The sequence below is a fragment of the Palaemon carinicauda genome, chromosome 2 (genome assembly GCF_036898095.1).
Source record: "Palaemon carinicauda isolate YSFRI2023 chromosome 2, ASM3689809v2, whole genome shotgun sequence".
NCBI classification, from domain to species: Eukaryota; Metazoa; Arthropoda; class Malacostraca; order Decapoda; family Palaemonidae; genus Palaemon; species Palaemon carinicauda.
Genome location: NC_090726.1, coordinates 150667331 through 150694730, shown reverse-complemented (window position 1 = coordinate 150694730; position 27400 = coordinate 150667331). Strand labels below are relative to the sequence as shown.

At 49.6% G+C, this 27400-nt stretch overlaps 1 protein-coding gene across 10 annotated transcripts in view; it reads left to right on the top strand.

The window, feature by feature from the left end:
• Positions 1 to 27400, top strand: part of Mkk4 (MAP kinase kinase 4) — a 335120-nt gene that overhangs the window by 28476 nt on the left and 279244 nt on the right. For all 10 annotated transcript variants that reach the window (XM_068359301.1, XM_068359292.1, XM_068359283.1 and 7 more), the window contains exon 2: positions 17376 to 17484. In XM_068359301.1, coding sequence (XP_068215402.1) covers positions 17376 to 17484 — 109 coding nt within the window. The remainder of the gene's footprint in view (positions 1 to 17375; positions 17485 to 27400) is intronic.

The window sequence follows — 27400 nt, the reverse complement described above, 5'->3', positions numbered from 1 at the left end:
AGTTCTGTTATAATTCTGTTTTTGTTACAGTTCTCCGCCCTCCCCCTCCTCCCGTGAATGTCAGCGGGGGAGGAGGGCGCATACCTGATTTGTAATTCTTATGTTCTATTCCCTCGGGGTTTCTCTGCGGAGTTCCTCCCGGGGAATTTTTGTTAACTAATTATTTATTTTATTTTTTCCAGTAACGATCTGGTTTCTTTGTTTGCCTAATGTGCCAACGAAGCAGAGCTGCCCTGTTTGTGCCTTGGGAGTCTGCTGTTGCGGCCACCTCTCTAGGACATCGTCATGGGCGTGTTCCCTTCTCTTAGAAGTTCTCCCGTGACAACTGTCAGCTCTTTAGTTCATCTTAGAACGCTCAGGAGGTTTGCCTCCAGGGGTGGGTAACTTCCCTTCCGAGGGAGGTTTCCTTCCCAGGTATGAGTTTTTTCCCCTGCAGGGGGGAACTTCTCTTACCTTAATAATTCCTGGATGGTTTTTTCCTGGTCCTCGGGCGGTTATGCTCTTGGTGTTGAGCGACCGCTCTTGTAACCATGCTCAAGGGGCTGAGCAGTTGCAAGACCGGACCATGGAATTTCGTGCGACTATGCTCTTGGGACTGAGCTTTCGCACCTGCAGCTATGCTCAAGGGGCTGAGCAGCTGCAAGATCTTGTGACCTCTCTTGTTCGCGAGGGAGGCCACTCTTAAGGACTCCTCTGCGGAGGATTTCTCCTTATAGGTCAGCTTGCTGATCCTACGGCCCTATGGGGCGCCATCATCAGTGTCTTCTAGTTTCTTCTACGAAGTGTTCACCTCCCTCGTTCGCGAGAGGGACCACTCATAGAGACTCCTCTTCGGAGGACTGTTCCTGTTCAGACCAGCCAGTGGTTCGGGACCTCTCCGCAGTTCGCCATCTCCTAGTCCTGCTGACCTGCCGTCTCCGTTCCTGGCTGCTGACGCTGTGGGCGCCTACGCACCCCGTTATCCAACGGGCCCCGGTCTCTTCGGGGCAAGGGGCTTTCTCACACTGTGAGTAAGCCCCCTTAAGTGCCAGGTATTGCCCTGCGCTCCTTTTTCCTGCGCGCAAGCGCTCGCCTACTGTTCCTGCTGTTCCTGAGGATTCCATCCAGAGGAATCCTGTTCCAGTCCTGATCGTCCCAATTCCGGATCGTCCTTCATCTTAGCGCGCTCGTGCTCGCCGATGATCTTTCTCGCCAACGATCTTCTTTTGCGCGCTAGCGCCGACGATCTTCTTACACTCTAGCGCTGACGATCTTCTTCGTGCGCTAGCGCTGACGATCTTCTTCGCGCGCTAGCGCTGACGATCTTCTTCGCGCGCTAGCGCTCTTCTTCATGCGGTAGCGCTGACGATCTTCTTCGCGCGCTAGCGCTGACGATCTTCTTCGCGCGCTAGCGCTGACAATCTTCTTCGCACGCTAGCGCTGACGATTTTCTTCGCGCGCTAGCGCTGACAATCTTCTTTGCGTGTAAGCGCCGACGATCTTCTTACGCGCGCAAGCGCCAACGATTTTCAAAGCGCCGACGATCATTTTGGCTGACGATCTTCTTCACGAGTGAGCGCTGTTTTCGCGCTAGCGCTGACGATCTTCTTAGGCGCACAAGCGCCGACGATCTTCGTTCACGCGCTAGCGCCGACGATCTTCTTTTGTGCGCTAGCGCTGACGATCTTCTCACGCACGCAAGCGCCAACGATCTTCTTACGCGCGCAAGCGCCGACGATCATCTTGGCCGCGAATCTTCTCTCACAAGCGAGTGCTGACGATCTCCTTACGCGCGCAAGCGCCTACGATCTTCGAGCGCTGTCGATCTTCTTACGCGCGCAAGCGTTGACGATCGTCAAGCTCCGACGATCTTCTTAGTAAACGATCTTCTTTGGCACGCTAGCGCTGACGATCTTCTTACGCACGTAAGCTCCGACGATCGTCCGCACTCAGGCTCCTATGGTTCCCCGCGCTAACGATCTTCTTACGCGCGCAAGCGCCGACGATCTTCTTTCACGCACAAGCACCGACGATCTTCAAGCGCCAACAACCTCGTACGCGTGCGCGCTGACAGCCGCGCCCACTCGCCGACATTTTTCACGGGCTCTTCAATCTGATTCCTGCTCACCCAATGAATTCCCGCCCGCGTGCGAGCACCTGCACGCCCGCGTGCTCGTGCACCCGCGCGAGAATGTTTTCAACGGTTTCTCGCGCGCGACCCCTGGATTTTTTCCCATCGCGCCAGCGCCAGCGTCTCGCGTGCGACCCTTGGGGTTTTCCCATCGCGCGAGCACCAGCGCGCTCCCTCTACCAAGGTGAGACCTTCTCCCACCGCACCAATAGGAGAAACCCCACCTCGAGCAGGAGGATCGTCCCGTGTTAGGGAGAGAAGAGCCCTCAGACTTCTTTGTTGGAGTTACGTATCCCTCCTAGGAGGTAATCGAAGGAGACTAAGAGTTCCCCCAAGTAGAACCTTGGGTACAAGTGACTTTGCTGCCAGTTCACCAGGAGGAGAGCAGCATGATTCAGAGCACCTCTCTGTGGAAGAGCCTTCCAGGGGAGTCTCTTGAGAGACTCTCTAGCCGGCAGGTGACATTCTCGACAACAGAGTTCCTGAGTCAGGAAAAGGTCGTGATTTTGCCATACAGGCCACTTCGTGGCTGGATGTCTGGCTAGGGTCTCTGGGCATCCTGTTGCGATCCGAGGATCTGTCCAAGGAGAGCATCAGGAAAGCCCTGGAGACCTTCCTCCTCTCTGGCACACGTACCATCGAGTTTCTGGCCCACCAAGTTTCGAACTTGTGGCCAAACTCGATCTTGAAACAATGTGATGCGGTGGCCGAGAGGTTCCACTCAAAGGTTCCAGCCGTGGACACCTGTAGGCTCAGACACTCTTCCATCTTAGGAAAGAGTCTGTTTGAGCCCAAGGGTACGAACAGGCAGCTGAGAGGTGGAAGAAATCGAACCACGATTCTCTTCTCCAAAGGGCTTTTACATATAAGCCCTACAAACCTCCAGCACCTCAACAACCTCGCCAATTCAAGACGACGAAACCGGTAGCGGCAGGAAAGACGAACGTGTCCAACCAGTAGCCCTTTCCTGTCAGAGACAAGGAGGGCGTGAAGTCCTCCAGGGAAGTCAAGAATCCTAGAGGGAGTGGCCAAGGCCGCGAGCACTAGGATTGGCAATCCCCCTGCATGTCCACCAGTGGGGGGATGACGGCAAGTTGTGCATTCAGGTGGCAGCAACTCGAGTCCGATTCCTGGACGATCTCCGTGATCAGTCAGGAACATCGCGTCCCGTTTTTAACGTCTCTTCTGCCCCTGACAGCGAATCCAGTGGCGTTGAGCTCCTATGCCATGGGATTGGTAAAGGGGCTAGCCCTTCGGGCAGAATTCGAGACCATGCTCAAGAAGAATGCTCTCCAGGAGGTCGTTGACGGCTTCCCAGGCTCCTTCAGTCGACCCTTTCTCGTAAAGAAGGCGTCAGGAGGCTGGAGACCCGTCATCGGCCTCGCATCTCTGAACAAATTTGTCAAACAAACTCCGTTCAGCATGGAGACAGCAGACACGGTCAGACTTGCATTGGGATCGCAAGACTTCATGTGTTCACTGGATCGGAAGGACGCATACTTCCAGGTCCCAATCCATCCGTCTTCCAGGAAGTACTTTAGGTTCAGCCTAGACAACAAGATTCACCAGTTCAAGGGGCTGTGTGCGGTCTCTCCACAGCACCTCAGGTATTCACCAGAGTGTTCACCCTGATATCTTCATGGACACACAGGATCGGCATCCTGTCTCCTCCGCTATCTGGACGACTGGCTGATCCTGGCAGACTCGGAGTCGACCCTTCTTCGACACCGAGACAAGCTTCTGGGACATTGCCAAGATCTAGGGATCATGGTAAATCCCGAGAAGTCTTCTCTGCCTCCATTTCTACGACTGGTATATCTAGGCATGATATTGGACACCAATCTCCACAGAGCCTTTCCATCAGACGACAGGATAGCAAGGCTGAGGAGGGTCACAGATCCTTTCCTCGGATGAGAAGAGCTTCCAGCCCAATCGTGGTTCCTCCCCTACGACACCTTTCCCCCTTGTCCCGTCTGGTTCCAAACGGCCGCCCCAGGATGAGATCCCTGTAATGGCGGCTCAAGTCTCGGTGGAATCAAGGCCTTGATTCTCCGGACTTTCTGGTCCCTATGGGTTCGGCAGACCGGACGGACCTTCAATGGTGGGGGACGGAGCTAACCTTCGAAGGGGAGTGGATCTTCTCGTCCTCCCCCGGATTTGATGCTGTCTTTGGACGCTTCAAAAAGAAGGGTGGGGCGGGGCCATGTTCTGAACCACAGGATCTCAGGCCTGTGGTCAGAACCAGGAAAGTGCCTCCACATAAATCTGCTAGAATGAAGGCCGTATATCTGGCACTTCAACAATTCCAGCAGATCCTGGCGACTCACTCCGTGGTGGTTGTGAGCGACAACACCACGGTAGTGGCTTATATCAATAAGCAGGGAGGTAGCTTTTCACAACAGCTATCCCATCTTGCAGTAGAGATACTGAGATGGACCGAAGTCCACTCGGTTCCACTATCGGCTCGCTTCATTCCGGACAAGAGGAATGTGCTCGCTGACAGTCTGAGCAGAGCATTGCAGATAGCGAGTACCGAGTGATCTTGGGATCCGCTAGTAGCCAACAAAGTCCTGACTTTGTGGGGTTCCCCGACGGTGGACCTGTTCACGACAGACTTGAACTTCAAGCTTCGGCTGCACTGTTCCCCAGTCCCGGACCCCAAGGCACTCTGGCAAGATACCTTCCAACATCGACGTTTACGTCTTCCCACCGTTCTGTCTGATGAGAAGGGTACTCAACAAGACCAGACTATCGGTCAACCTGTCAATGACCTTAGTAGCTCCACTATGGCATCATGCAGAGTGGTTCCCGGACCTTATGCAGCTCCTGACGGAACTCCCGAGAGATCTTCCTCCACGACACGAGCTACTCAAACAACCACACTACAACATCTTCTACAAAGCCATAGCATCGCTTCGGCTCCTTGCCTGGAGACTATCCAGCATCTCCTCACAGAGAGAGGCTTTTCGCAACAGGTTGCGTAAAGGATGTCTCGACACCTGCGAAAGTCATCTGCAGGGGTCTACCAGGCAAAGTGGAGAGTCTTCTGTGGTTGGTGTTTTGGAAGGTGTATCTCTCGTCTCAATGCCAGTATCCCAGCAATAGCGGAGTTTCTTGCATATTTGCGGGAAGAAATGCCCCTTTGAAGGCTAATGCTCAGCCTTAAGCCTGGCCTTCAGGCTGAAAAGAATACACATTTCTTTCCTCGCTGGAACTTTCTTTGCTCATACGAAGCTACGAACTTACCTGCCCTCAGTTGGAAGTGAGACCTCCTCCATGGAACGTGGTTCCTGTTCTCAGGGCTCTTAAGAGACCTCGGTTCGAACCATTACGCCAGGCTTCTGATCGACACCTGACTTGGAAGACGGTGTTCCTGCTCGCTTTGGTTTCAGCCAAGCGTGTCAGTGAACTTCATGGTCTCTCATACGACGTCGCCCATTCAAGGGGATGGGGAGAGGTAACGTTCAGGTTCGTCCCTGAGTTTGCAGCTAAGACTCAAAACCCTGGAGTTCCGGACCCGCGGTTCGACTCCTTCAGGGTTTCGAGTCTCCTTTCTGTAACATATGACCCAGACCTTCTCCTACTATGCCCAGTGAGGAGTCTGAGGCGTTATCTTAAAAGAACAGCTGCAGTTCGTCCTCGCGTGCAAGCCCTGGTTGTGAGCACAGGAAGGACGAAGAGGAGGGTCACCAAGAATACCATCTCAGCTGGGATTCGAAGGGTCATCCATCATGCCCTGAATCCGGACCCTCCTCCGTCACGTCGCCCTAGAGCGCACGATGTCAGAGGCATCGCAACGTCCTTGGCATTCAAGAGAAACTTCTCTGTGACGCAGGTGCTACAAGCTGGGGTCTACAAGCATCAAACGACCTTCACAGTCCACTACCTGCAGGACGTGACCCACAGGAGCCTCGATACGTTTTCTATCGGCCCTGTGATGGCTACACAACAGCTGGTCTAACCTCAGGCTCCTTAATGGACAGGTAGCAGAAGGTTGAGGGCATTGTTACCCGGTTTTAGACTGCATGAATGAAGAAGTATGTCTGGCCCTTACTCTTTCCTTCATCCTCCCCTCTCTTGGGGAAAGCAGCATCCTGGGTTCTCTGCATAGCTGACCTCAAACCACTGCAGGTAAACCATGCTTCCTTGTGTTCCTAGTATTAATATAATACTGTTGCGTCCCCCATACCCTGACGAGGTGGTATTGGGAACGTCCTAGCCTAGAATTCCATCTAAGGACTTCAGGTCAACTTTCTAGGATAAGTCACACTTCATTCCTCCACACATAAGCTTACGTAGGCTGCACATTCCTTGCGAAGCAAGGAACTTGCGAGGTGCAGGGACTCCTTTTTTCGAGTGCTGCTCACTCGGATTCTGAGTCCCCGGGTAAAGCCAAAGCCAGTAAGGCTGGGACTTTCCACCCTACCTAAGGGTTAAGTCACCCCATGTAAATAGCGTGGTTTTTATTTCGGTTACAGAACAAATGACAAATTCGGAGATAATTTGTATTTTTCCTAACCATACAAACCTTAGCTATTTACACATATTTGCCTGCCAGCCCTGTCCCCCGTGAAGTCCTACCTCTAAGCGAAGTGAATCAGTTCACCGGTGTGTGTGGGGGGGGGGGAGGGTGGGGGGAGGGGTAGCTAGCTACCCCTCCCCTACCCCCTCGCTAACTAGCGCGGGGGTAGTTAACCCTCGTTAAAAATCTAATGGCTCGCCATTTCAGCTACGCCGAAAGTAATACCCCATGTAAATAGCTAAGGTTTGTATGGTTAGGAAAAATACAAATTATCTTCGAATTTGTCATTTTGTTCCGTAACTGGAATACAAACCGCGCTATTTATTAGGGGTTATACCTTCGGCGGAGCTGAAATTACGAGCCATTAAAATTTAGCGAGGGTTAACTACCCACACCGCTAGTTAGTGGGGGTAGGAGGGGGGCGTAGCTTGCTACCACTCCCGTTCACACTGCTGTGATTTAGTCACTTTACTTTTGGCTCGGATCGAGAGCGGTTGTTTCCTCTCTCTCTCCTCGCCTATTCTGGACTGCCATGAATTTTTGTCTTTTAACTTACTTTTTCTTATACATGTATATATATGAAAGCATTCTTAATGTTTATGTATATATATGTGTATAGAAATGTGATAAGTTTCCTTTTCAGTGTTTGTGGTGTGTGTGTGATACATATACGACAACGACACTTGCGTACATTAGCAAGGCCAGCACAGTTCCACTTCGTGGGGAACGACCTCTCCCTCTCTGGTCCATCAGTCTTCCCGTCAGCATTTAACTGTTAACTCGGCCGCCGCGGGGGAATCATCATCACCTGGACCCTCTTCATTCAACTATTGTCTTCGCCTTTTCCTTTATTCCTACGGGAAACATGGATTTCTGAGCTAAGAGAATGTGGCTTTTCAAAGATTGACTACGGTCTTTCTCTTCTCGAGGTCGTTCACCTTTACAACAACAGTGTACTATTGGGGAAGCTCCTTTCCCGTGCGCGGGTTAGGTTGCTCTTCCGATTTTTTGTCTCAATTATTTTTAGTGAAAATCTAATTGTATTTTAACTTTTCAGCTTTTTCTGTGGGGAACACTTCCCTTTGGAGGGTCAGTGGTTCTCACAATTAATGAATATTCTTAGCTGATTTAAATAATTTTAATTCTGTTTTTATTACAGTTGCTCCACTGCTCCCTTCTCCCGTGGATGTCGACTGGGGAAGGAAAGGCGCAATACTTAATTTTATGTTGTTCCCTCAGGGTTCCTCTTCGGAGTTCCTCCCTGGGGAATTTGTTAAATGATTTATTTTTTGTCAGAGCAATACTTATTTTATGTTGTTCCCTCGGGGTTCCTCTTCGGAGTTCCTCCCTAGGGAATTTCTGTTAAATAATTAGTTTTATTTTTTCCCAGTTAACTATGCAGTTTTTCTTCGTTACACTAAGAGTGCCGACGAAGCAGAGCTGTTTTGTTCATGTGTGGGGAATCTGCTGTCACTGCTGTCCCTCTGAGGATGTCGTTATGGGCGTCATCCCTTCTCTTTTTGGGCTTAGGCCATGTCGTGCTGATGGAAGTTCCTTCGTTGGTAGCATCCTAAGTTATATGTGACTACAGTGATATATCCCAGAGAATTTACCGAAGGTACCCAGAATTCTAACTCCTGGAGCGAGTATCCCTTAAATCTCTCCAAGGGATATTGCGTAAGGACGTATCTTGACACGTCTCATAGCTATTTACACCCCAAATAGCCTTTCGTTACGAGAGGGAATGTGGCAAGAAAAAATAGGAGAGTCTTAGAGAGGTAAACACTCGACTCTCCTAATGTACTGTAAAATAGTTCGGGCTTCCGCCGCTATGCGGCGCCACCAACCATTCTTTCGTTTGTAGCTTTTGGTGACAGCATTTATTAGTGTTATCTCGCTATTTTCGAGGAATTTCTTTGCTATTGATGGATTCTCCCGCTTCATCAGCATCTGGAAAGTTAAGTAATATCTTTAGATTGTGTAAATGTAGGCTCTTGCCAGTTTTTGCTCTCGATTGATATCGTAATTAACGTAACAAGAGCCGTTTGCCAGCCGGATGGTGTCATAGACGCGATCGTTCTTTTGTTCATTTAGTTAGCAAGAACGATATTCCCGGCATTATTGCTTTAATGACTTTAGCTATCTAGAAGTTTAGCTAGGAATTTTTATATTATGTCATTGTTGTCGTGTTTTTGGCCTTTGATAAGAGCCTCTCGGGTGCTAGGCTAGTAGCCTAGGCACTTTCACACCTAATGCATGATATAACCTTCCTGGTAAAGTTTTATTGAAGCTTAGACAATATTTTATACAATTAAGATATTACAATTTCTTTTTCCTCTTCCATATAGTATACTAGAGTTACGTAGAACGTTTCTCTAAGCTTTTTAGCTTAATAGCTTTTGTGCTTTAGTATACTTTATATGTCCCCATTACTCTTGTATTGTCTTTAGGGGTAAGATAGTCATCATTGCCCCTTTAAGTCAATACTATCTCTATGAGATATAAGAGTAATTCCCTTTCCCTCTGATAAGCCTAGGCTATCCTCAGTGAATTTGCTGTTACCAATGGTTTGGTAAATTCTCTGGGGCGTTTCGTTTCTCTCTCCTTTTCTCTGAGCTGGCAACTGAGTAGCTTGTCAGCATTGAGTTTGGAGTTGAGGACGGGACATCAGAGTAAAGTCTGTGTTAGGCATCTAGCTACCTGGATTTATACCGGCAACTGAGTTAGCTTGTCGGTATTCCAGTAGGGCTAGTTGCTGTTCAGGAGGCTAGCCTCCCTAGACCTTGGTGGTTATTGTTTCGCAATTTCCGCCTTATGGTCTAGCAGACAGTCCTGTATCAGGGGTTCTTAACTGGAAGATAGGTTTCTTCCCTGTTTTGATCCCTGGTACGAGATTCTGTTCTCTTAGAGTTCGTTTTCGGACGTTCTCTCATTGCCTAACCCAACCTGGGGAATTGAATTCCCCTATTTGAGGTTACTATGAGGACAGAATCCTTCAGGTTAGGTAAGGCCCTAGGGTATTACCTTTCTTATGGACTATTCACCCCTGCCCCGCTATCTCTTTCGTGTTGAATGATCCAACACCCTTATGGCCATGGTCCTACATATGTTCCTATGGACGTCTGTGGACCTGGCTTGAGTTTTTCTGTCCGTAGCTAGTACGCTGCTGGCAGATAACCTCATTTCTTTGAGTGTACCTTAGAGTCCTCCCTTGGACTGCCTTCCATATGCCTTAAGATGGGATATGGTTGAGTGGAAGCCCGAATTTATTTCCCTCTTCCACTGGCACACTCTTTCAGGATGTAGACGTCTTAGTTGATCTTTGCCGTCTTCTATCCTTATCTTTTTCTCCTACTATCAATCATGGGCTACGTCAGCAGTTAATTCTGCCGCCAGTTTTGGATGGCTGGGCTAACAGTTCGCTGTTAACCCTTTCCTCGGACATCGTAGACCGATGCCGCTGGTTAGGTCCTAAGTATGTCTGCCGGCAACTGAGTAGCTTGCCGGCAACTATCCTATGCCTTCCATCCAAATATTAAACAACGCTGGCCTGTCGGCATAAGTTAGCTAGCCCATCATGCCGACGTTGCCGGCAGGCCCGGCATTGCTGGCAGGCCCGGCAGTGTCGGCGGGGCCGGCAACATTGACGGCATACTGCCGCCGACAACTGCTGTACCCAGGAAAAATTATTATTTTTTCCAGCCTACTAGTGGTTCTTGTACAGCCATTTGTGAGACCATCATATAGAGAGATGATTTTCTTCTATAATAATGGTTATATCCATTTAATATTATCCACTATATTGAACTTTTTAAGAGGATGTGTCAAGAAGACACTAAATATTCTAGATATTTCCTCTATTATTATTTAATTCTTTATGAATTTTTTAGTTCAATATGGGGGGGGGGGGGGGGGTCATAGCAAATGGCTGATCGGGAAACACATGTGGGTGTCTTTCCTTCTATAGCTTACCCTATCCAAGCTAAATATTATAACTGTTGTTATGTTGAAATCAGAAAATTTCACAGGAAACTCATTTGCTTTTCTTTTATTTACAGGAGGAGCATCCTGAGTGCGGGAACAACTTTTGTAAGGTCCGCAGCAAGGACTTCTACGGACATGGCGTGTGTAGGTCTCACGCCCGCTGTTCTATCACCAAAGGGGCTCTTAAGCACTGGGACCCGAAGGTATGTACCGTGTGTGAGAAGTTGGTTAAAGAGGCTTTTGATGAACAAAAGTCTACCGAGTCTAGGGATGCAGCTAGGGCTGCACTGCGTAAATGGGTAAGAGGTTTTCAAAAGAACACCTTAAACCCATACTTTCCTAATGCTAGGATGAGGGACTGTCTCTTCCCCGGAGCGCGTGATGACGCTATCATCCCCCAGACGAAACCTGCAATCCCTTTGGTGCAGATTCAGGTTCAGAAGCCTAAAGAATCTGATGTTGCGGATACTTTGGAAACTATCCATTTAGACGACAATATGTCTGTCGTCTCTGAGGAGACCGAGAAGAATCTCCTTGTAGAAGAGTTAGACCAGGAGGCAGTTGTCCCTCCTGCTTGTGATGTGGAGAACATCGAAGTGGCTTTGGTTTCTTCGGCTGCGGTGGCTGAGCCAGCACCCTCAACATCTTCACAACCGCCTCATCTGGAGACGATTACTAGTACTCTCCAGACCTTAATGTCAATGGTTTATGACTTACAGAAGAGGTCTACCGAGAAAGAGACCACTTTCCGGACAGAAATTGAGCACTTAGTTTCTTCACGTCTAGTCCTGAAGAAGCTAAACGTTAAGGACCTTCCTGCATTCTCCGACGTTAACCCGTGGAGGTATGCGGAACATATGCCTATGTCAGCAGGCAGGATCTTTCTCTCGGAGAAACTGGGTTCTGTTCCAGTGGAGGAGATTGAGTTTTGGCCCAGCAGAGGGGTCTACCCGGACTGTTATGTCCAGCTCAAATGAACCGGTAGCCAAAGAAGAGACAGAGCCCAAAGAAGTAATTGTCTTTGAGCTCGTTAAGGCGCAAGCTATGCTTACGTCAAACCTAATAGAGAGGGCATTCACTAGCTCAAAGGTGCCGGCTTTGAGTAAGAAATACCCATCATTTATTGCTGACCCTCAACGTGCTTTTCCCTTTATGGATAAAGGGCTTAAAGTGGCCCTGAAGGCGGCGAGGGCAGGAAAACCCTGTCCCACGCTAGAAGAATGCAAGCCTTTCTCCCTTGCTTTCCCTTCAGATGATAAAGACTGGAAGGACGTTCATGTTACCTTCTCAGTCGGGAAGCTGGAGGCCGATATCGCTGGACGACAGTTCAACGAGGACCTCCCAAAGCTGTCAGAATTTCTCTTAAGAAGAGAACACGAGACTAAAGAACGCCTGGCTGTGTCTATGTCTCTCCAAACAGGGCTAGAAACAATGGCTAGCATTCCCGATACCCCAGACATGTATGTGGTCTTTGCCAAGGCTCACTTGGCTACAGTAACTAAGGACCTGTACAACTTTGTCAGGGCCAGGACGGCTTGTAGAGAGTTCGTGTTTGCTTCCGCCTCCGTAAAACACGAACCCAGGAAGCTCATAGCTTCTAATATCTGGGGAAAAGACCTCTTTCCTAGTGATGTGGTCAAAGAGGTCGTAGATAAGGCTGCCTCGGAGAACAGAAATCTGCTCTCCAAGTGGGGCTTATCCTCAAAGAGGAAATCTTCGGCTGAAGGACGTCCCCAGCCGAAGAACAAGTCTAAACGACCTCGGTTGCCCTCTCAACCAAGACAGCAACACCAACAGCTTCCTGTGGCCACGGTGTCCCACACAGTGGCACAACCTACCACCACCTTTCAACTGGTGTCCCAAACACTGGCGTTCACCCCAGCCTTTGATAGGCAATCGGCTTCTTTTAAGCCAAAGTCTCGTTTTAGAACGAACCACCGTCATCTTCCCTCCACACTCCCACTTCGAGTGGTTGGGTAAGCAGACGGAAATTAGTGGGGAATGAAAAATTCTTTACATTTCAGTTCATTTCCCTTGGCAGGCCTTGCCTGAATTAGAAGGCAGTTTTCTCACTAGCGAGAAAGCATTCGATGGCAATTCCTTCGGGTGAGCTGTCGATGGCAATTATGTCTGGTCTTCTTGAAGCTAACCCCCACATACGTGACTTCACCCTTTTCAGGAGAATCGTTCCTGAGAAGTTTTACAGAACTTCAACGGGTGTTGTTAAAACTTCATGAAAGCCATAAGCCTTCCCAAAGCATGAGCTCTATTTAAGACAACACCGCGAGTTTATTGGCATAGACTCGGGTTCTACCCTTGGGTACAACGACTTACCGTTTTACACGATAGACTTTTGAGACTTTCTATTCTACCCTTAAAGGGTTATTATCTCAAACAATTAGTCCCAAAGGAGCAGTGTTAGCTTACGTTTTAGAACGAGAGCAACATCGTGGGCAGCTTTTCATTACGTTTACGAATGTTTCAAACCCCTCCCACAGGGAACCAGACATCCTTGTCTGTACATGAACTCTGGCTATCTCCTCCCATAAAGAGGAGGGGCAAACCAAAGGAGAAATGATCGCGTTTATAATTGTATATTTTGTTTAAGAACATGTACGCTCTCATTCCAAAAATTATTACAGCTAGTCAACGATCAAAAATTCCTTGGGCAATAATGTTGTGATTCGTCGCACATAGAGTACATTATTCCCGCAACCAGATTCGTTGCAAACGTTCCATGGAAGCAGAGATTACGCATGCGCTAGTGCAGACGGGCAAGTACATATGCGTGCAAGCGATCTTTCTGCCAATAAGGGCTATATACAACTTGCAATTAGAACTCTTCTATTAAGTTGTATTGTTATATCCCTTACTGAAACCAGGTTATTCAGTACATTACTTGGCTACTTTCCTGTAACCAAACATACGGCATTTATGTTCTGCCTTCTTATAGGCATTTTTTCCTTTCCCCCGATCGGAAGTCTTAGTCTCCTACAAAGGCTTTGGCTGGAAACTTCTCATAAGCTTGTTTGTTCCCTAGTAGGGAACATTTAATATAAATGCTAGTTTACCGATCGGAGACGTAGAAGTACTAACGTTTTTGTCCCAAGAAGGAGAAACCTCTGTTACGAATGTTTTCAACACACTCCAACTGAGTTCCGGACACGACTTTTAAGTCAAGCTACGCGTGTATGCTTGTTATGCTCACAGTTCGGTGTTACTACTCTGTAGTAAACTTATGCTTATTACCCGTCCAACAATAGATTGAAGATACGTCTCAATCCCCTCTTGGGGTTGGTTGGATGCGTTTGGTAATTACCGTACAGTCTCCTGTTCGGAAAGCGATCTCTATGGAGATTCGCCCTTATAACATAAGCTGTACTGATTAACTGGTTTACCGTTTGGTATCGGTCTTATTTGGCCAACCACACTAGATTGGTGGCAATTGGAGGGAGGACAGGCTGTTCCCCTTCATTGCAAGAACGTGCAAATAGTTACACGTCTCGATATCACCTCAAGATGTGTTTTTTGCTATGCAATCCCCCCCCCACCGATAGATGAACCGCAGATGGTGGGTGGCAGACGAGAGCTTCTGCAAAGAGGCTTACCTTCTCGTCTTCCCTCTGGATCTGATGCTCTCTTTAATGCTTCAAAAGAGGGAGGGCATATGCCGCATCATTCCATCCTCGTCCGTTGGCCTGATTGAGAAAAGTATCAGCATTCACCTCTCTTAGAGAACCATCTAGCAGTATGAAGCCTCAGATGGACATAGGACAACTAGTTGCCCCCATCCGCTCATGTCATTTCTGGTACAGGAATGTGCTTGCAGATAATCTGAACAGGACTACTCAGATAGTAGGCTCCTAGTGCCTTTGAATCATCTTGTATCCAACAAAGTCTTAACTGTGGTTATGCTTGCAACGGCCCTGAACTTCAGGCTCCAGCTTGAACGTTCCCCAGTCCTGGAACACCAGGCCCTCAAACAAGATGTATTCCAAAATCGGTGGGGTGGCCTAGAGATGTGCTTTTTTTCCCCCATTCGGTCTGGTGAGAAAGTCCTCAACTAAGTCAGGATAAGCAAGATCTTATCAATGACTCCAATAGCTTCGCTATGGCATCTCGCAGAATGGTTCCCGGACCTTCTGCAGCTCCCGACGGAGTTCCGAGGGATCTTCCTCCGCGACACGATCTTCCAAGCAGCCACATGCTAACACTTTCCTAAGCCTTAGCTTTGCTTCAACTTCACGCCTGGGATGGTCCTACACCACTTCTCTCAGAGAGGCTTCTCACAAGTTGCGGAAAAGATGTTTAGGCACCTCAGACACTTTTCAGCATCGATCTTCCAGGCGAAGTGTTCGGTCCTTTTTGACTGATGTCGTGAAAGGGGATTCTCTCCCATCGATGCCTTTACTTATACAAGTTTTAGATAACTTGTCCCCCGTCGTATCTCAACCTCCTCCTGGGAACGTGGTTCGGATCCTTCAGTCCCTGAAGGCCCCTTTTTTCAAACTATAATGGCAGGCAGCATATCGCTTCCTTACATGGAAGACAGCCCTTTCTACTCACTTGTGTTGTATGATCTATCTTCTGGTGTCTCCTATTCTAGGAGACGGGAAGAAGTAATCCTCAGCGGCGTCCCTGAGTTGATTGCTAAGACTCAAAATGCGAGTGCGCTATACCCTAGGTGCAGTCCATTTCGGATAAAGAGTCTTCGTTGAGTAACCGAAGACCCATCAACTGGGATTTTTACCCAGTGAGGAGCCTGTGGTATTGCCTTAAAATAACGACACCAGCTCGCCCCCACGTGTCTGCATGGTTGACCATCCCGGGGAAGGTCAAGAGGAGGATCACAAGGATTTCCTTCCCTTCTTGGATCGGAAGGCTATTGAGTTTGCTCTCAATCTAGACCCTCCTCCATCCAAAGACCCAGAGCTCATAACGTCGGTGACGTTGCTACATCCCTGGCTTTCAAGAAACTACTCTGTGGCACAGATACTGTTAGTGGGCATGTGGAAGTGTCAATCGACCTTCACGGCCTACTACCTGCAAAGGCTTAACCCACAGGAACATGGAGACCTTATCCATCAGTCCTCTGGTGGTTGCACAACAAATGGTATAAACACCTCAGACTCCTGGATGGACAAGTAGCAGAGGGTTGAGGGCTGAGGTTACTCGGATTAGTCTGGTGTGAATGAGTAAGAATAACTGGCTCCTTTCTTCCTTTCACCTTATCCACTCTGGGGAAAACAGCTCCGCAAGCCTCAGCATAGCTGACATCACCTCGCTGCAGGTAAGACTCATTTCCCTTGTGCCTCCTAAGTATAGAATAATACTTTACATCCCCAATACCTTTTTGAGGGAGGGTATTGGGTATATCTTAATAACAATAGATTTTGTACTCGAGTTCCTATGTTAAAGACAAACCACACTGTTAGTTCCACTCACACACAAGCTTTTACACGCCGCTATCAGTGCATTACCTCATATCGGCACTTTATTTTAGCGATGGTAGGGTCCCGTCTACTATCGATCACAGATCGAAATAGCCTCGGGTTATGACCAAGGCCAGTTGGTGAGGACTTCCTCCCTCCTAAGAGTAAGTCACCCCTATAGATAGCGGAGGGTTTGTATTTACCCCGGAACAAATAACAAATTGTAAGTAATTTATATTTTTCCTAGTATACAAACCTGGAGCTATTTATACAAATTGGCCCGCCACCCTGTCCCCCGAGAAGTCCTGCCATAAAGCAAAGTGGTTTCTCTGCTGAGAGGTGTGAGTTAGCGGGGTAGCCAGTCTACCCCACCCCCCACCAGCTAACTAGCGGATGGGGTAGTTATCCCTCACTAATATTATCATGGCTCGTCTTTCAGCTGCGCCGAAAGTATACCCCAATAAATAGCTCCAGGTTTGTATACAGTACTAGGAGAAATACAAATTACTTACAAATATGTTATATTATAAGGAAAAATACAAATTACCCAGTACTTTCAAATTTGTCATATTTTTCCAAACTATACAAACATGATTCCTTGACGTTACACTGCCCATCTTGACCACCCCACAAGTCTCTGGCCTAAGAGTCAAAATTGCTAGGCCTGCTTGCCGACAGGTTGGCAAGGGTGACCTGCCACTTGCCAATGATTATAACTACAGTACCTTGTTAGGTTTTAACAGTCATTCCAACTTCATTATAGATTTACTCTACTCTTATTAAAGAATTCAAGTTTATATATCTAGGAAAAATATGACTTGAAATTATCAATTTTTTTGTTTTTAAGAGAACAACAGTGGGAGGGGGAAAGCATATAAGATTGGTAGGGTTGACAGGAGTGTCTAACTTAGTAAGTAACACTGTCCCTTTTCTTATTGATTGAAGACAGTTTCAGCTTGAGCCTTTGAAGATGAGCCATACAATATTACCATCACAGGCAGGTTGTGAATAATATAGTTACTGAACTAGATAATACTGTATGGTTATGGATTATTTGGTAAAAAAAAAAAATTCATTCTTTTGTTACTCTGCAGTTTATTAGTTTAAATATACACGATAGTAAATAAATGAATTTTGTTCCATCACAAGCCCATTATGCCTGCACTAAGAGATAAGAACATAAGCTTTAGTTTGGCTAAGCTGTTTCTTATGTAAAACTAGCTAAAATGGTGAATGTGAAGTCCTGATATTAAACGATGTTAGTGAAAAAATAGAAATACAAGGCATTTTTTACTTTTTATTTTTGAATGCACTTTTTATCTTACAGGGCGTCGAAGCAATCTGCGTTTAGCATTCCCCAGTCAGGGAAAGCCAAATAATGAATGCCCTACAAATAATTTGGACTTTCCAGCTTCAGGTTATCCCACCACACAAATGTGAGTCCTTGATTCAGTTTTGTCTTCAAAATCAATTATTAATATAAACAGTTTCATAGGAAACCCATTCATTCTTTTTCTCAGATGACGAATGAATTTATATTATTATTAACATTATTATTATTATTATTATTATTATTATTATTATTATTAATATTTTACAAACACCGAAAAATATTTGTAAAAATCTATGACCAGCAATAAGAACATATAACGGATTTTGAGCGAAGCGAAAAATCTATTTTGGGGTGAGATAGCCATGTCGTCCTGATGGAAGGTTCCTATTAGTAGCTTCCAAGGGATATATGAACTACAGTGATATTCCCAGAGAATTTACCTTTAGGTCTCCAGAATTCTAACTCCTGGCGCGAATATCCTTGAATTTTCTCTTAAGGATATCGCATAAATCAGGGGACGTATGCTTGATACGACACATAGCAATCTTCACCCCGAATAGCGTTTTCGCCTCGAGGGGGAAGAGTGGCAAATTTGAAAGGGTAGCCGTTATCAAGGTTACCCTATTTCCCATAATACTACTGTATTGAGTATTAAGATGGCGCCATATTCAAGATGGCGGTTATTCCTTGTAGCATTGAGCATGGTGCTACAGATATAGTAGTTCCGGGAGGGATCCTGCCAAGGCCTTTTCTATAGGAAAGGAGGCCGGGTCCATCAGGACGACATGGCTATCTCACCCAAAAATAGATTTGTTCCGTAACCGAAATACAAACCACGCTATTTACATAGGGTTTACTTTCGGCGTAGCTGAAATGACGAGCCATTAAGTTTTTAACGAGGGTTAACTAACCCCCGCTAGTTAGCAGGGGGTAGGGAAGGGGTAGCTTGCTACCCCTCCCCCCCACACACCTGTGAGTTGTCTCACTTCACTTTTTGGCTCGGACGAAGACAGACGTTGCTGTTTTTCGTCCTCGTTAATGACAGCCTTAATTTGTTTTTGTCTTTTTCTAGTTCTGTGTGCTTGGAAATTGGCCTTGACCTTTGTCATCGTTATGCGCAAGTGCCCTGGCCTCGCTGGCCGCCCTTGTGGGACCTTCATGTCAGCGGAGGACACCGATCCTCACACCCTTTACCCGCAGTGCCGAGGCCGACGGTGTGATAGAGAGAATACGTGCAATGTGTGCAGGGAGTGGTCTGCCTCCCAGTGGGAGAAGTTCGGCCGCCGGCGTAAGAAGAAGTCTAAGAGAGACCGTTCTCCTTCAGGGGCAACCTTGAAGAAGGAAGGCTCCAAGGACTCCTCTTCCGCCGCCCGAACCTCCTCCGAAGCTCCCACTCGATCGGTCTCTCCTGAGAGGCTGCCGAGTGGTAGCGCAGGCCCTAGTGGTGTTACCCGACCTCGGGGTGCAGGAGAGGGCGTTGCCTCCCTTAGCGTGGCAGCTCCCTCTTCTCCTCCGGGGGAGGATAATTTGGATTTTGAAGAATTTGATCAAACTGTTGCTAATAATGATTTGTTTCAGCTTTGGGCTTCCTTGGGGCTTAAGGTCACGCCCTCCAAGGAAGCCCTGATTGACCTGATCCAGTTGGGGGCTGCGGTCAAACAGTCGCCGGTAATACCGGAGGTATTCCCTTCGGATTTTGTCGACACTGTTTTGGCCGAGCCTTCCGACGGGTCTGGTCAAACCCTTGATACTGCTCCTGTTGCGGACATTGCTGATGGCTCTCCTCCTCCCTCCGAAGATCCTCCGAGGGGGGAGGTGAGTCCCACGGTCTCTCCTGCGGGCGGGTCTCCCCCTCGGGGGAGCGCGCTGACAGAGACTACTCTTCGGAGGACTGATGACCCGGACGCCCTTCCTCGTGGTCGTATTCGACGTAAGGCCCGTAGGCCTCTTTGCAGCAGAGGGCTTCCTTCTCCCTATAAAGGAGTTAGGAGGCGCCTCTTTGGGTCGTCCTCTCCTGATCCTCCCCCTAAGGAGGAGCCCCCCCGTCAGGAGCAGCCCGTCACAGCAGCGCCCCTTGACCTCTCCGCGGATCCCCTACGCCTGCCAGACCTTCCGACCTGCCTTCTCCGTTCCTGGCCGCAGATGCAGTTTGGGCGCCTTCTCACCCTGTTATCCAACAGGCACCGATCCCTTTGGGGTTAAGGGACTCTACTCACGGTGTGGGTAAGTACCTTGCACGTCAGGGTTCCCCTGCCCGCCCACCTGCGCGTTCGCGTGCAGTAGCGCTCAAGCGCTCCCCAGAGTTAAAGTCTTCGGACTTAACTCGGCATCGATCACCTGCTCGCCAGCGCTCCCTTGCGCGGCAGCGATTACCTGCTCGCCAGCGCTCTCCTTCTCGCAGGTCTCCTGCGAAGCAGCGCCCTCGTGTTCCTGATATGCGCATTGCGCGCCCATGTTCTCCTGAGCGCCATCGTTCTCTTGTGCGCAGCCGCGCTAATGATCAACCTGTGCCTGATGTGCGCCTAGCGCGCCAACGTTCATCATCTCGTCCACGATCGCCTGATCTGGACTTAGGCAAGGGTACTAACCCGTCGCCTCTCCCACGCTCCCTTGGGCGCCCTTCTGCTCCGGTGCAACAGCGAGCTAAAGCTCCTGTTCGCGAGCGTTCGCCTGCGCGTTCGTCCACCTCTTCAGATGTGCGCAGTAACCTTACTGCGCGCCAACGTTCTCCTGCGCGTTCACGCGATCACTCGCCTGTGCGAGCGCTCTCCTGAGCGCCCTCGCCCTCCCCAGCCTAATCGCCCCAGGCCTCCGACTCGCCCGCGCGATAAATCGCCTGCGCGCAGTCGTTCACCTGTTCGTGGTACGCGCCTTCGTTCTCCTGAACGCTCGCGACATCGCTCGCCATCGCGCCATCGTTCTCCAACGTGCCAGCGCTCCCCGCCTGGCAAAGGCTCGCCAAGTCGCTCGCGACTTCTTTCGCTTTCTCCTACGCGCCGCCATCGATCGCCTAGTGCTCAGCGCCCACCTTCACCCGCGCGGTCTCGTGCTCCTTCACGTGCGCGCCAACGCGTTCCCTCGCCAATGAGCCAACGCGATCGCGCGCCATCGTGTCCTTTCGCCTACGCGCCCGCGCGCCCACGTGCCGTCTCGCCCACGTGCCGTCTCGCCCACGTGCCGTCTCGCCCACGTGCCCCCTCGCCCGCGAGCGTACGCACCCACGCGCCCCCTCGCCCGCGAGCGTACGCACCCACGCGCATTCTTCCACACGCGGCAATGCACCCGCGCTTCGGAAATCGCCCGCGCGCGATTCCTTGAATGCTTTTTCGCGTGAGAACTGCCGTGATTCCCATTCCCGCAGGGAACATCAGTGCGGCCAACCGACAGGGACACGGACTTCCAGATCAGCCTCTGAATCGCCTCCGCGCAAGCGTAGGTTTTCTCACCAGGACCAGGACCAGGAAGGATCTACGGAGAGGTCCATGCAACACTCTTTTTCCTCTTCTTTTCAGGCAGGCCCCATGATGTCTACTCCAAAGGATCAGGAGATCCCCTTCCCTCCAGCGGGAATAACTGACACTGCATCAGTTACCCGTCAGCCTTGGTTCCGTTACATTATGAATGCAGTGGTTCAGGCTGTGAAGCCTGCCCTCATTGATATGGGACTTAAACCAACGGCAGACTCTCCCCCGCTTAAGAGAAGGAGAGGAGTGGACTTCGTGGTGACTTCTCCTCGGGTGAAGTTGGCTCCCAAGAGGTAGGTTAGGAGGACTCCTACGCCTTCTCCTACGCGTGCTGTTTCTCCTTCTCCTGTGGACGTGTTATCTCCTTCCTCAGGAGAGTCCAGCGAGGCAGTGTTATCTCCCACGGCACCAATGGGAGGAACCCCTCCTCTTCGGAGAGAAGCTGCTCGCGAGGATGCCCCCTTCCGGACCTCTTTGCTGGAGTCCTGTATTCCTCCTAGGAGGGAGCCCAAGGACTCCAAGACGATTCCTAAATCGTCATCCAGGATACGTCCAGAGCCAACTAAACCCCAGGAGGACGTCCACGTATCTCCCCAAGATGAGCCTTTTGGGACCGGAGACTTAGCTGCCAGTCCGCAAGGAGGAGACCAGTTCGAGTCGGAACACGCTTTCTGGCAGGTCCTAGGCTTGATGAGGCAGCTCAACAAGTTTAAGGACCCGGAGACTGCCCCTCGTCAGGGCAAGGACACGGTGCTAGATGAAGTCTACGGCACCCAGAAGCCCCCTAAGTCCAGCGCAGCTTTGCCTTGGTCCAAAGGGGTGAAAGGGGCCAGGGACAGAGTCGAAGCCCAGCTCTCCGAGCTCGCCTCCTCTGGTCGTTCTTCTGCCGGATTCAAACTCCTCCCACCTCTTCGAGTACATTAGAGGAGGTACTTTGAGATCATGGGGGAGTCCAGTATGGCCCTTCCGCTCCACCATTCCGTGGAAGAGCTGACCAGGGGAACTCCTCTCGAGAAGCTCTCCGCCTGGCAAGTGATGTTCTCGGCGTCGGAGATCCTGAACCTTGAGAAGGTCGCGAAGAGTGCCATGCAGGCAACTTCGTGGCTGGACGTTTGGCTAGGATCTCTGGGCATCCTATTGCGCTCTGAGGATCTGTCCAAGGAGAGCAATAGGAAGGCTTTGGAGACCTTCCTCCTCTCGGGTACGCGTTCGATTGAGTTCCTCGCTCACCAGGTGGCTAACCTGTGGGCTAACTCGATCCTCAAGCGTCGCGACGCAGTGACCGAGAAGTTCCATCCGAAGGTCCCCGCCGTGGACGTCTGCAGGCTCAGGCACTCCTCCATTACTGGGAGGGATCTGCTCGAGCCCAAGGACATAGAACGAACAGCCGAGAGGTGGAGGAGATCGAATCCAGATTCTTTCCTCCAGAGGGCCCTGACATCTCGGCCCTACAAGCCTTCGGCACCTCAACAGCAACAGCAGCCTCGCAAGACACCGAAGCAGGCTCCGGCAGCTAAGACAGGGGTGTCTAAGCCGCAGCCCTTTCAGACCAAGGACAGAAGGCGCGGCAAGTCCTCTAGGGGAGGTAAGAATCCCAGAGGCAGCGGCCGAGGCCGCAAGCGCTAGGATTGGCAATCCCCCCGCGTGTCCACCTGTGGGGGGATGCCTGAAAAGTTGCGTGCACAGGTGGCAGTAACTTGGGGCCGATTCTTGGACGGTCTCTGTGATCGGCCAAGGTTATCGCGTCCCATTCACGACATCTCCACCTCCCCTGACAGCGAATCCAGTGCCGCTGAACTCCTATGCCATGGGATCGGCAAAGGGGTTAGCCCTTCGGGCAGAAGTCGAGACCATGCTCAAGAAGGATGCTCTCCAGGAGGTCGACGACGGCTCCCCAGGCTTCTTCAGTCGACTCTTTCTTGTAAAGAAGGCGTCTGGAAGCTGGAGACCGGTCATCGACCTCTCAGCCCTGAACAAGTTTGTCAAGCAAACTTCGTTCAACATGGAGACAGCAGAGACGGTCAGACTTGCAGTGAGACCGCAAGACTTCATGTACACACTGGATCTGAAGGACGCGTACTTCCAGATCCCAATCCATCCGTCTTCCAGGAAGTACTTGAGATTCAGCCTAGACAGCAAGATCTACCAGTTCAAAGTGCTGTGTTTCGGTCTCTCCACAGCTCCTCAGGTGTTCACCAGAGTGTTCGCTCTGATTTCGTCTTGGGCGCACAGGAACGGCATCCGTCTCCTCCGTTATCTGGACGACTGGCTGGTCCTGGCAGACTCGGAGTCGACCCTTCTTCGATACCGAGACAGGCTTCTGTGGAGGTTTGCCAAGACCTGGGGGTCGTGGTAAACCTCGAGAAGTCCTCTCAGCTTCCGATGAAACGACTGGTATATCTAGGCATGATATTAGACACCGATCTCCACAAAGCCTTTCCATCAGGACGACAGGATAGCAAGGCTGAGGAGGGTCGCAGAACCTTTCCTCAGGCGGGAAGAGCTTCCGGCCCATTCGTGGTTGCGTCTTCTAGGTCACCTTTCCTCCCTGGCACGTCTAGTTCTGAACGGCCGCCTCAGGATAAGATCCCTGCAATGGCGGCTAAAGTCCCGGTGGAATCAAGGCTCCGATTCTCCGGACTTTCTGGTTCCTATAGAACCCACGGAACTGACGGACCTTCGGTGGTGGCTGAACGACGTGAACCTTCGGAAGGGAGTGGATCTTCTCGTCCTCCCCCCAGAATTGACTCTGTTTTCGGACGCGTCAAAAGAAGGGTGGGGGGCCCACATTCTGAACCAAAGGATCTCAGGCCTCTGGTCAGAATCAGAAAAGTACCTCCACATCAACCTGCTAGAAATGAAGGCTGTTTTCCTGGCTCTTCAACAGTTCCAACGGACCCTGGCGGGTCACTCCTTAGTGGTGATGAGTGACAACACTACGGTAGTGGCTTACATCAACAAGCAGGGAGGTACCTTTTCTCGACAGCTATCCCATCTTGCAGTAGAGATTCTGAGGTGGTCCGAAGTCCACTCGGTCACACTTTCGGCTTGCTTCATTCCAGGCAAGAGGAATGTGCTCGCCGACAGTCTGAGCAGAGCGACGCAGATAGCGAGTACCGAGTGGTCTTTGGATCCTCAGATAGCCAACAAAGTCCTGACTTTGTGGGGTTCCCCGACAGTAGATCTGTTTGCGACAGCCTTGAACTCCAAGCTGCCCCTGTACTGCTCTCCAGTCCCGGACCCCAAGATGCTTTTCAGCAGAGGTGGGACAACATCGACGTTTACGCCTTCCCACCTTCTGTCTGATGAGAAGGGTGCTCAACAAGACCAGACTATCAGTCAATCTCTCCATGACTCTTGTAGCTCCGCTGTGGCATCACGCGGAATAGTTCCCGGACCTTCTGCAGTTCCTGACGGAACTTCCGAGGGAACTCCCCCCACGACACGAGCTACTCAGACAACCACACTGCAACATCTTCCACAGGGCCGTAGCGTTGCTTCGGCTTCACACCTGGAGACTATCCAGCGTCTCCTCACGGAGAGAGGATTTTCGCAACAGGTTGCGGACAGGATGTCTCGCCACCTACGCAAGTCCTCTATCGGAGTCTACCAGGCGAAGTGGAAAGTCTTCTGTGGTTGGTGTCGTGGGAGGGGTATCTCTCCACTCGATGCCACTTCCAGCAATAGCGGAGTTTCTTGTGTATTTATGAGAGGAAATGCGCCTTTCAGTTCCAGCGGTGAAAGGCTATCGCTCAGCCTTAAGCCTGGCGTTTAGGCTGAAAGGAGTGGACATTTCCTGTTCGTTAGAACTCTCTCTACTCATACGCAGCTATGAGCTTACCTGCCCTCAGTCAGAAGTAAGACCTCCTCCTTGGAACGTGGTTCAGGTCCTCAGGGCTCTGAAGAGAGCCCCGTTTGAACCATTACGCCAGGCGTCAGATCGCCACCTGTCTTGGAAGACGGCTTTCCTACTCGCTTTGGCCTCGGCCAAGCGGGTCAGTGAACTTCATGGTCTTTCTTACGACGTCGCCCATTCAAGGGGATGGGGGGAGGTAACGTTCAAGTTCGTCCCTGAGTTTGTTGCCAAGACTCAGAACCCTGGGGTGTCAGACCCTAGGTTCGGCTCCTTCAGGATAACGAGTCTTCGTTCTGTAACAAGTGATCCAGACCATCTGTTACTTTGCCCAGTAAGGAGTCTGAGGCATTACTTGAAGAGAACAGCTGCAGTCCGTCCTCTGGTGCAAGCGTTATTCATAAGCACAGGAAGGACAAAGAGGAGGGTCACCAGGAACACCATCTCGGCCTGGATCCGGAAGGTTATTGAACATACCTTGGATCCTGACCCTCCTCCGTCACGCCGCCCTAGAGCGCACGATGTCAGTGGCATCGCTACGTCCCTGGCATTCAAGAGAAATTTCTCTGTGACGCAGGTTTTGCAAGCTGGGGTGTGGAAGCGCCAGACGACGTTCACAGCCCACTACCTGCAGGACGTGACCCACAGGAGCTTCGATACATTCTCTATTGGCCCTGTGGTGGCTGCACAACAGCTGGTCTAACCTCAGGCTCCTTAATGGACAGGTAGCAGAAGGTTGAGGGCATTGTTACCCGGTTTTAGTCTGTGTGATTGAAAGAGTATGTCTGGCCCTTACTTCTTTCTTCATTCTCCCCTCCCTTGGGGAAAGTAGCATCCTGGTCTCTGCATAGCTGACCTCAACCTCTGCAGGTAAACCATGCTCCCTTGTGCTCCTAGTATTAACTATGATACTGTTTGCATCCCCCATACCCTGACGAGGTGGTATTGGGAACGTCCTAGCCTAGATTTCTATCTAAAGAACTCCAGGTCAACTTCCTAGGACGAGTCACAACTTCCTCCACACACAACTTACGTAGGCCGCACATCCGTAGCAAGCTTCGGAGAGTGCGAGGTGCAGGGACCCCCTTTCTCGAGTGCTGCTCACTCGGTTTTCGGGTCCCTGGGTAAAGCCAAAAGCCAGTAAGGCTGGGGACTTTCTGCCCTTCCTAAGGGGTAAGTCACCCTATGTAAATAGGGTGGTTTGTATTTCGGTTACGGAACAAATGACAAATTCGGAGATAATTTGTATTTTTCCTAACCATACAAACCTTAGCTATTTACACATATTTGCCCGCCAGCCCTGTCCCCCAAGTCAAGTCCTACCTCTAAGTGAAGTGAGACAACTCACAGGTGTGTGGGGGGGGGAGGGGTAGCAAGCTACCCCTTCCCTACCCCCTGCTAACTAGTGGGGGTTAGTTAACCCTCGTTAAAAACTTAATGGCTCGTCATTTCAGCTACGCCGAAAGTAAACCCTATGTAAATAGCTAAGGTTTGTATGGTTAGGAAAAATACAAATTATCTCCGAATTTGTCATTTTTTGCTTCGCTCAAAATACGTTTTTTGGGCTCAAGCCAAGTCGTCCTGATGGAAGTTTACCAGAGAATTACTAGAAAGTACTGTATCTGGATTTTCATCTGTGCCTTAACCTTGGGACAATTTTTTTATGGTCTCATCTGGACCATTGAGATAAATGACGTTACCCTTATCCGTCATTACCACTAATTATAGACAATGTTAGTGCTTCCTGTCCCCTACAGGGAAGAGTCATACTAGACAGTAGAAAAGGGGCATCAAGGTTAGCATATATTGTATGAACAAACATAAGTATCCACCAGATATACAAACGGTCTCACGGTTTGTATATATTGTCGGAACAATATCAGTGTCAACTATATCCATTGTTTGTAAGCATACAATGATATGAGGTTTACTTAAATAAATAAGTAAGAGAACTCTGGCATCTTTAATGTGGAAATTGCAGGGCGAAAAAGGACGCAATTACATTCTAATAGACATTTATTTAGAACAAATGACTAAATGGAATAACGAGTGAAACGAATGTAACATGTTAAAGGAATTATACGTGCAACGTATACAGAAAATATATACAGAAAATATTTTTCCTCTCTGAAAGGGAAGAAATGATGAGTGCCACTCTAAAACTGGAAATTTTGATAAATTTTCCCAATATAAATTCTGTAAATGTTGTATACTATCAACACTGTGTACTACGTACACACGGCGCAAGTGTTATCTGTATAATTCCACACCTGAGATTTTGAAGAGTCTTAGTGTCACCATGGTGACACTCATTTAAAGGGTATCGCACTGGAAGTGTCAACACCTTTTCACCCTAATTGATAGTCCCAATCAATTAACTGTTCATCGCAGCACTAGATGACAGGTTTTAATAAACTACCTGCCGCCACCACATAATGCTTCAGTTCATGGACTTGCTTAGCGTAGTGTTTGTAGAACACTCTGGATGATTTCCATCCAGTATATGAGCGAAGATGCTCAAAGTCCATATACTGAAAAAGTTCAATGATGAAGCAATTTTCCTCGGATCATGACTTGCGGGTGTACCGTCAGGATCCGCTCTGCGAATGAAGTAGGTAAGCTTCGCCCTCAGTTGTTTTAGGGATAAGTTTGACCCTGAGGTTTCTCCTCTAAAGAGCTGTCCTCCCCTGAAGTCTGAAGTT